This window comes from Scardinius erythrophthalmus, assembly GCF_964197995.2.
Source record: "Scardinius erythrophthalmus genome assembly, chromosome: 13".
NCBI classification, from domain to species: domain Eukaryota; kingdom Metazoa; phylum Chordata; class Actinopteri; order Cypriniformes; family Leuciscidae; genus Scardinius; species Scardinius erythrophthalmus.
The window spans coordinates 4,241,484-4,252,138 of record NC_138233.1 but is presented as its reverse complement, the minus strand read 5'-3'; the positions used below and the strand labels follow the sequence as shown (position 1 = coordinate 4,252,138).

Genomic DNA, 10,655 nt, shown 5'->3' with positions numbered 1-10,655 from the left:
CACATTTGAAAATGACTTTATTTTCTGGGTAAAAAGGAGAAAATATGTCTCTTAAAAAACCTTTCGATATGTCCCAGCTAAACTTTAAATAGGAAATATGAATACATATGTACATCTGTCAGTGTGAAGAATGAGGAGAGACAAATATAAATAAAATCATCTGTATTTTGAACCACAAAAAAATAATAATAAGACAAATAAATTTTTTCCCCTAATAATGGTCACAAATATCAACACAAAATGACATTTATAGAATGTATTGGTTCATCCTAAACAATTGTACTTATTACTTTTTAAATGTACCTTTAAAAAAAAAAAAAGAATGACAACAACTTGTCACATGACCAAAATGAAAATAAAACAGCATGATTAGTTTTTTTTCATGGCTCTCATGATTTGTTTTTTAAAAACACATTTAAAAGAATACAAAAGACATAAAATTCTTCTTCATCACAAAGTCCAGTTAGCAAAAATAGAAAAACAACAAAAAGAGAATCCTAAATATTTCTCAAAATTCACCTCCATAAAAATATAAAACATACAAACACTGACTTGCACACACACATGAACACACACGATCCTCACAGTCGGGACGGAGCGTGCATTGAGATCAAGTCGTTATGTCAGAAGTTTCTCCTCAGTGACACTGAGAACTGATGTCTTCAACATTATGTGCGGTTGAGTCCATGAGCGCTTTCTCTTTCTTCTTTTTCTGGACAATAAAAGAGGGGTAAAAGTCATTTACTCACAGAACTCAATCAATCTGAGGGAGTTTTATTACAGAATGTCAATTACAGAATCATAGCAGAGGCATAATTAACCCTGTAAAGCCTGACATATTAAATAATAATAGCAAATACTTTAGATATACAGTCAGATATACAGTTTATTAGTCCGATTTTTATTTATTTTAAATGGAACATTTTTGGAACCTTTAGACAAAATCTAAACAAAAGTGTGTTTATGTGTGTTTTATTTAGATTCATATTTGATACATCAGGCTTTTATGTCTCATATGATATAGTGAGAATATGGAGCTCAAACTCGTCGAGGAAAAACAGCTCAATTTTATTCAGAGGCACAAACTGAGTTTAGTGCAGATGCTGATATTTATGTGGATAAAGGGTGAATTTTCACGGCCAAATCCCAATTTCTTTAACTATATGTGACCCTGGATCACGTCACCAGTCTCGAGTCGCACGGGTATATCTGTGGCAATAGCCAACAATACATTGTACGGGTCAAAATTATCGATTTTTCTTTTATGCCAAAAATCATCAGGATATTCAGTAAAGATCATGTTCCATGGAGATATTTTTTAAGTTTCCTACCGTAAATATATAAAACATGTATTTCTGTGAGTGAATGCTGCACAATCGCCAACATAAATGAACAACTTTAAAGGAGATTTTCTCAATGTTTCGATTTTTTTGCACCCTCAGATTCCAGATCTTAAAATAGTCGTATCTCGACCAAATATTGTCCTATCATAACAAACCACACATCAATAGAAAGCTTATTTATTCAGCTTTCAGATTATGTATAAACCTCAATTTTGAAAAATTTACCCATGTGACTGGTTTTGTGGTCCATGGTCACATATCTGATTTTTTTGACGACATATGAGACATAAAAGCCTGATGTATCAAATATGAAACTTTATAAAAACACACTTTTGTTTAGATTTTGTCTAAAGGTTCCAAATTGTTCCATTCAAAAAAAGAATAATCTGACTAATATACTGTAGATCTGACTGTATATCTAAAGTATTTGCGATTGTTTAGTTTGCTAGTATGACGACCAGCTTTTGCATGTTTTAAAAGTGACCCATATCCGATATCTGCATTCACTTGCTGAAACAACCCAAGGTAGACGTTATAATCTGATAATACATGATAATACAAGCTTTTGCTTTCCGCACCATCTTTAAAGGTCAGCTAAGCATTGCTGAGAAAACAAAAGAGGAGAGGACTTGATGCAGCCCGAGTCATGTGATCTAGTGATGTTCGGTTCTTGAACGAATCGTTCTTGTGAGTCGGTTTATAGGAAGTATAGGAGCTGGTTCACTAATCGAACTTTAGTTCGGGGTTGATGACGCAAAACGCACAGCCGAAGTATCACATCCGACTCAGAAAGAACCAGTTCAACCAGCCGTCTATGAGCGATTGCTCTGATGGGACGTACTGGAAATATGCTTATGACTACTGTTATTTAATAACATTTGATTAAAAACTGCAGAAATCTTTCTGTCGAGAGATGTAAATGAGTTTTAGTATAGTTTATTGTGCATGCAGATTACATTTTAAGTTGTTAAGCGAAATCAAGGAGTTTATAAGACTGGTTTATGCTTTCTATATAGGCTACTTTAGACATGTAGATCATATCCGCATTTATGCATGCGTGTAATGTGTGCTGTAGATGCGAAACTTTTAGGACAGTCGTATCCAATATAAAGGATCTGCGAATGAATCTGACCACAAACATGTCATGAAATGAAAGGCAATAATAATCAGCAATATGCGTTCACACACTTCACATTTGAATGTTTCAATATGCGTTGACACAAATGACTTTCTGTGAATGTTTCATTGATATTACACTTAAGGCTGGGCAAGGATTAATTGCTTTCATTTTGCTTTCGTTTTCCCGGGTAAGCCCAGACTTACCATATGTTGGTTTATACAACTGTCAAAAGGGAAATCACATGTACATGTACATGCACGCCTGGAATTTATTAGCATCTCCAGTGTTACGAAACGAATTCCCGAATTCCAAATGGAATCTATAATGATGCTTTGAATTCATTCCAGGAACTGTTTTCCCGATGCTGTGAAAGTTAATTGTGTAGTCTGGAATTAATTATCCTCCTTTACGGTTTTAACTATTCCTTCCTTAAAGGGGGGGGGGGGTGAAATGCTATTTCATGCATACTGAGTTTTTTACACTGTTAAAGAGTTGGATTCCCATGCTAAACATGGACAAAGTTTAAAAAATTAAATTGTACGTTTCAAGGAGTATTTCTGTGCCAAAAATACTCCTTCCGGTTTGTCACAAGTTTCGGAAAGTTTTTTTCGAGTATGGGCATGTGTGACGTCAGATGGAGCGGAATTTCCTTATACGGGTCCTAAGGGCACTTCTCCCGGAAGGGCGCACGCGCACCCGTAGACCAGAGCAAGAGAGCGAAAGCAGTATGCCCATCAAAGCGCTGTGCTCGGCTTTAGGGAAGTCAATGTCACCAAAGAAGTGTGTTTTTGGTTGCCAGGGCAAGACAATCCTGCACAGATTCCCAAAGAACCCAGCGTTAAGGGACCAGTGGATGGAGTTTGTTTTTCCAGAGCATCAACGGAGTTGTGCAAGTGTTCTTGTTTGTTCCCTGCATTTCGACGATGATTGTTTTATAAACAAGGCCCAGTTCGACGCCGCTTTTGCAGATCGTCTAATGCTTTAGGATGGAGCAGTCCCAACGATAAAGGTTCACGGTCGTGCGTTGGAACCGCAGGCAGTGAGTAAAACTGCTTCAAATGTCTGTGTGTTGTTAGCTTTCGGCGCGTAAGCACAGCTTTAGCTCCGCCCACACGGCCCGCCTCCAGCCGCTCGTTTTTTTCCGGAAAGACTCGGTACAGCCTATCTTTCTTTTATAAATATAATAAAACTAAAGACTTTTTGGAGATATGAAGGATGCAATACTACTCTATAGGTACTCAAGATTAACGTGAGATTGACTGATTGACTGAGTGTTTCACCCCCCCTTTAAAGTGATATTTCAAAAAGTAAGAATAAATTCTGATGCTTGTAGATCTTCATAACAGTATAGCAGACTACTTAAAAAACTAAAAAACTAAAATGCATATAAATATCAATTGTTATATTTCCAATGATGTGTTTTAGTAAGATGATACTTAAAGGGATATTTCACCACTGGGAAGATGAATGTGTATTTAAATTGGGTCATTTATGTAGTAGAAATGTGAAATTATTTTAGAAGTTGGTGCCTTCTAGACTGAGAAAAGCCAGAAAATGTAGTTTTGGCTCATGTGGATGAAAGACTACAACTCCCAGAATGCACTTGCTTCGCTGCCCTGCGAGGACACGCCCAAGCCACGCCTACCGGTTACAGAGGGCAGTATCGGGAGAAATGATACAGCTAGGCTACTAGTCGGCCTCCACTGAAAAGACGGTGTTTTATCGTGAGATCCCCCTATGGGCGGGTTGAAGACATGCGGGACGAGCTCCTCCTACTGGCTGGAGTCTCTCGCCTCTGGATAAACGAGCCTCAGATGAGCTAAATGATGATTTTTGCGTCATTTGAGTTTTTTTTCCAGACACACAATACAGAAATCTTTCGTCTCAGGGGGACATGAGGGAGGGAAGCACAGTCACTCGAAAATACTACCGGGTTTCTACTGAGACAAAGCTAAGTGCTAATCGGCAAAGTATCTCTTTAAAGGATTAGTTCACCTCAAAATGAAAATTTCCTGATAATTTACTCACCCCAATGCCATCCAAGATGTTCATGTCTTTCTTTCTTCAGTGGAAAAGAAATTAAGTTTTTTGAGGAAAACATTTCAGGATTTTTCTCCACACAATGGACTTCAATGGCAACCAAGATGTTGAAGTCCAAATCAGTGCCGTTTCAAAGGGCTCTGAAGTGCTTTAAAGGGCTCTGCATGATCCCAGCTGAGGAAATAGTGTCTCATCTAGCGAAACGATCGCGAAAAGGTAGGTTCAAAAAGGTAGGGAAGGGTGAAAAATACCATCTCATTTTCTCTTCCAACTTCAAAATATATTATTATTATTAAAAAAAAATTTTCGTGACCTTTCCAAAGTGATGACGCAATACGTGGCACGTCACAGACCAGCACAAGACGAACAATTGTGGTTAAAAAGTATATACATTTTTATTTTATTTTTAGAAAATGACCGATCTTTTCGCGAAATAAGACCCTTATTTCTCGACTGGGATCATGCAGAGCCCTTTAAAGCACTTCAGAGCCCTTTGAAACGGCATTGATTTGGACTTCAACATCTTGGTTGCCATTGAAGTCCATTGTGTGGAGAAAAATCCTGAAATGTTTTCCTCAAAAAACTTAATTTATTTTCCACTGAAGAAAGAAAGACATGAGCATCTTGGATGGCATTGGGGTGAGTAAATTATCAGGAAATTTTCATTTTGAGGGGAAATAATCCTTTAAGTGCTAAGTAGTTTTAATTGTGGGAGGCAAATATATAACAGCACATAAAAAAAGTAATTCTTGCATTTACTTACAAAAAGACATGTATCACAAGCTAAAGGAGGACATTTTTAGAATTACACTAAAAGACTTTAAAAAAACCCGATCAATCAGATGACAGAAGGCATGTAGTAGATTGTGTTCAACAGGATTTTCAAATATGATACGGTAGGCTTTATAGGTATTTTCTGTTAGTTTTTGTTGTGGAAGAACAGCATTTTCTTTAAAAACAGCATCATACTGAACACGCAATTTACAAAACCAACCATCAATCCAGCAGTTTTACCTTTTTGTGCACGACCAGCTCCTCAACTGGAGCAGATACAGGGACGATTCCCTCTGCTTCCTCTCCTCTCTTCTTCTTCTCTGTACATCATTTCAGCGTGAGAGGGAACATTGGAGAAGAAATTGAAGGATGCCGTAAAAAAAAAGCCATGTCAACACATGCATATTTTAAATGACTCACTTTTTTTCTTCAGGCTCATTGCAGCTTCTTCTTCTTCTTCTTCTTCCTCTGGTGGTGGAGGAGGTTGAAGAGCATCTGCATTTTCACCCTTCTTGTTTTTGCTCTTGACTTTGTCTTTCTTGGCCTCTGGCGCAGCGGGAATGTCACAAGCTTCCTCCATTTTGTGTTTTTTTTTTTTTTTTGACAGAGTGTTTAGCTCTTGACTGGAGGTTTCCTCATTTCCCAAACCATTGGCAACGTCGTTTTGAGATCGACGACTTTTCAAAGGCGTTCCTGAAGGAACGTCATGCTGGATCTCCACGCCATCAGCAGCCATCTTGCTTTTCTTTTTTTTCAAAGAGCTGTTTGCAGAGTCGAGCTGAAGGAGATCAGCATCCGACGGGACCGTTTTGGGCTTTTTATTGCTAGTGTCGACCTCACCAGGTTCTTTCACGGCTTTAGCCTTTTTAGATGGTGTTTCAGACTCAATTGTTTCTGGAAGGCTTTCACTGGTCTTACGTTTGACTTTTTTAGAAGGCGTTTCAGGCTCAAGCGTTTCTGAAATGCTTTCAATGGTCTTACGTTTGACTTTTTTAGATGGTGTTTCAGACTCAATTGTTTCTGAAAGGCTTTCACTGGTCTTAAGTTTGACTTTTTTTGATGGCGTTTCAGACTCAATTGTTTCTGAAAGGCTTTCAATGGCCTTACTTTTGGCTTTTTTTGATGGCGTTTCAGACTCAATTGTTTCTGAAATACTTTCAATGGCCTTACTTTTGGCTTTTTTTGATGGCGTTTCAGACTCAATTGTTTCTGAAATACTTTCAATGGCCTTACTTTTGGCTTTTTTAGATGACTTTTCAGACTCAATTGTTTCTGAAAGGCTTTCACTGGTCTTACATTTGGATTTTTTAGATGAAGAATCGGGGTTAACGGATTCAGGTGTTTCTTGGTCAATCTCAGAAGGAACTTCAGTTTTCTTGGCTTTACCCTTCTTAGAAGGCGTTTCATTGGGAACGGGCTCCGCAGCACTTTTAGACTTCTTGTTTTTCACTTTCTTTGTCTCTGATTGGTCCGTCGTAAGGCTGGTTTCTTCACAGTGAGTTTCCACAGCAGCTTTCTTAACTTCTTGAACATTTGAGGGACTGTTGTCAGTTTCAACATCACTGGCCTCAGAAAGGCCTTTCTTTTTTTTTGTCTTTTTCGATGGAGTGTCAGCGCTGCTGGTTTCTGAGGTACCATTATCTTTACGAGCATTTTCCCCAACCTGCTGTGAAAAACTATTACATGGTTCAAAATGAACTTTTTTAGGAGTCCTAATGGCTTCTGAATCTGATACACCAACCTCTTTAGTTCCTTTCAAAGGTCCGTTAGTTTCATGATGTTCTTCCGCTTTATCGGCCTCATCCTGTGTAGTTTTAGATTTAGTTTTTTTGGTGGTCTCAACCACATCAAGAGATGCTGAGATGCTACTATTTTTCTTATTTCTAGTCTTTTTCTTGACTTTAGAAACTTCAGCATCCTCGTCTTTCGTCTTTTCTGAACTAGTCTTGGATGCATCGGTTGTTACAGAAATGTCCTCGGATTTGTCCGTCGCTTCATTTGCTGGCGTATCGGACTTTCCCTTCTTGGCTTGGCTTTCCTCTTTTTGTTTTTTTGTTCTCGGCTTCCTTCTCGCCCTGCTCCTTTCTGGGACCTTCCCAAAAGATTCGTCCAAAATTGAAAGAACGTCCATTTTCTCTCTGTCGACGTCTGGTAACAAAAGACAAACTTTTATGATTATATTCCGGTTTGAATCTTATGAAAACACAGCACATTTCACCCTCACATCACAAATGAATGGGAAATACACCGCCCAGCCAGAAAAACAAGAAAGTTGCTGTTTGGATTTAAATAGACAAATGTTTAAGTGTCTATGATTGGAATATTATCGCAGTGATTATTATGTTTGTAGTGTCACGGCCGGCTCACAAGCTGCGACAAAGGAGACAACACGTTGGATAATGATCAAAAAGGAATAACATTTATTAAAGTAAATAAAATAGGAAAAGTATGAAAAAAAAAAAAAACTATTTTATCCGTTGGCGTTCTTATTATTTTTCCGTTTCTGCTGTGGAAGTCCTATTGGCAGCCCATAGAACCGCTTGCAGGAAAGTTATGAAATTTGGCACAAAGATAGAGGACAGTCAGAACTGTCATCATAGCAAATTTGGAGTCTGTAACTCAATCCCTCTAGCGCCACCAACTGTCCAAAGATGCACTCATGTATATGCTTTTTGAACTTTTGAACCATAAAGGCTAGAAACAAAATTCCTTTTTCCTCATTGCCTCGAGACGATTCGATTGAACCCAATGACGTCATTCTCATCATGAATCGTTTTCCGCAATTTTGAATTTTGGGAAAAAAGTATATTTTCGAACTCCTCTTAGGCTGTTGCTCCGATTTTCACGAACGTTTGACCAGATCATAATCAGACCATGCCAACAAAAAGTTATAGAACTCAAGGTTTTGTAAAACCATTCATGAAAAATGACTATTTCTGATCTCTTTGGCCAAAAAAATAAATAAAATAAAAAATAAATAAATAAAATATCACATAACTGACCTCTTTATAATGTTACAAAAGATTATATTTTCGAATAAATGGTTTTCTTTTGAATTTTGTATATTCATCATAGAATCCTGAGAAATAAAATTAATCAATTTCCACAAATATTGTCAACATTGATAATAATAATAATAAATGTTTCTCGAGCAGCAAATCATCATATTGGAATGATTTCTGAAGGATCATGTGACACTGAAGACTCAAGTAATGATGCTGAAGATTCACTTTACTATATATTCACATAGAAAACCGGCATTAAAAATAGTATTAATATTTCACAATATTACTGTTATTTTTGATCAGCCTTGGTGAGCAGAAGACATTAAGAAAATCTTACTTTTTATGAAAAAGAGCTCAATTGTCTTTATGCAAAGTATATATAAGATGAAACAATTCACATGTTGATTTTGGGGTTTGTGAGATTCATCCATCGGCAGGACAAGGCATTATAAACTGAAGCCTTCCAATGCTTTCTATTATTTAGTTTTTTCTCACCTGAAAATTCAGAAAGCAGTTTCCTCCACTTATCCACATCTAAACTGGAGTCCGAGTCGGATTCATTCCCCGGATCAGCGGCCGATGGAGGAACCAAAACATCTTCTGAGCTGGAGTTTTTTCTTTTCCTCGGTTTAGTCCCAGTTTCACTTTTCTTCTGTTTCTGTGCAGTGGAGTCAATGATGAATATTTCAGGAGACTTATGTTTGGTGAATGAATAAAACATTTCGGTCATGTTTAAATTAAATACCGTTGATTTTCCCGCTGTTCCTGAAGTTTTAATGTTGCCGACAGGTTTTTTGGGATTAAGTCCTGTACACACACACACAGAAACAAACTATAGTTCAATTCAATTCACATTTATTTGTATAGCGCTTTTCAAAACACACATCATTTCAAAGCAGCTTTACAGAAAATGCCACATTACAATTTAGAGTCTGTTATCAGAGGTGACTGTCTAAGTTATGTATTTCAGAAATGTACATATACAAAATCACAGTTAGCAAAAAAATAATTAATTTAAACAATGTAATAATTGAATGCAGAAACAATGAGCTCATTGAAGTCATGAATACTTGTTTGTTAATAAATAATTATGACATTCAGAAAAATGTAGTCAGATTATGTTTACAGCTGTCAGATAAAACACAAGTTACACAATATGAAGATGATATTAAAAGCGACGGCTCGTTTACCAGCAGAGGGAGCTGTGATCTTAGACTTGGTTCCAGTTGAAGAACCTTTCTGTCTTTTTGCTGGACTCTGGAGCTCAGGAGTTTCAACACCTGCGGATGCGAGGACTTTAGGTTACTCAATATTAGTGACCCCTTGTGAATTATCAGTGCTTATGCTAATATCTAGAAGGCAGGATAGTCAGAAGAAATCAGTAAATGGTGGTAAACATGCTTGATTGCCTTCAAAACAGGCTGTCAAACATTCATGATCGACAGGGATTTTCAATCTTTCCCATGGACCACCAAACATGATCATCCACAGGACACCCCCCCCCCCCCAATCCATCTTAAAATATAAAAAAGGCAGCTTTACAATTTATTTTCTTGTATAGACCCAAATAATACTGTGAAAATGTAATATCATGTGTAAAATATCGATTACATTGCATTTTTTCCACTTACTGTAGTACTGTAGGATGCATTTTTATTTATAATTGTGTGTGTGTGTATATATATATATATATATATATATATATATATATGCTATTTCTTTTTTTTATCAAATTATTTTAATCAACTATTCATTTATTGTTTATTTAAGTTTAGTTACCTTATGTTTTTAATTTATCTTTTACATTTTACACTACTTTGATTTGTATTTATTTAAATAAAGTTTTATTTATTAATTTAGTGTTAATTTAATCAAATGTATTAATTTAATTTAATCAATTTTTATTTATTTATATGTTATTTTAATAAAATGCATTGATGTAATATTTCTTAAATAATTGTTTTAATCAAATTTATTTTGTACGGTAGTTTAATCATTTTTATTTATTAATTTCTACATTTTTTACACTGCTTTTCTCTCAACTTTCCCACAGACCCCCAGCACTCCCCTGTTCAAAATCCCTGATGCACAACACACAGTGTCCCTATGAACCTTCTGACGAACAAACACTAGATAGTGAAGCTGCTGATGTACATACCAGAAGGCACCGGTGGAACATCTCCATCATCTGAGCTGAAAACATCATGATGGGGAAAAATTATAAATTAGTTTAAATGCTTTTCAATAGAGCCCATAATATGAGACATGCATGAACTGTGTTACCTTGCCCACTTCTGAAAGATCTCACTCAAAGACACTTTCACTTCTTCAGTTTCAACCTGCAACTGACAGACACAGTTAACACACGCATTC

At 36.6% G+C, this 10,655-nt stretch overlaps 1 protein-coding gene across 4 annotated transcripts in view; it reads right to left on the bottom strand.

Moving 5' to 3' along the window:
- The window catches only part of tcof1 (treacle ribosome biogenesis factor 1), an 11,399-nt gene continuing 744 nt past the window's right edge, over positions 1-10,655 (bottom strand). The window contains exons 2-9 of one of the 4 annotated variants that reach the window (XM_081382285.1): positions 10,566-10,627; positions 10,441-10,475; positions 9,473-9,562; positions 9,028-9,089; positions 8,778-8,940; positions 5,698-7,425; positions 5,518-5,597; positions 1-712 (exon numbers count right to left, since the gene is read on the bottom strand). In XM_081382285.1, the coding sequence (XP_081238411.1) occupies positions 638-712; positions 5,518-5,597; positions 5,698-7,425; positions 8,778-8,940; positions 9,028-9,089; positions 9,473-9,562; positions 10,441-10,475; positions 10,566-10,627 (2,295 nt within the window). In that variant the 3' untranslated portion in view covers positions 1-637. The remainder of the gene's footprint in view (positions 713-5,517; positions 5,598-5,697; positions 7,426-8,777; positions 8,941-9,027; positions 9,090-9,472; positions 9,563-10,440; positions 10,476-10,565; positions 10,628-10,655) is intronic. The other 3 variants (XM_081382287.1, XM_081382288.1, XM_081382286.1) reach the window with 3 other exon arrangements.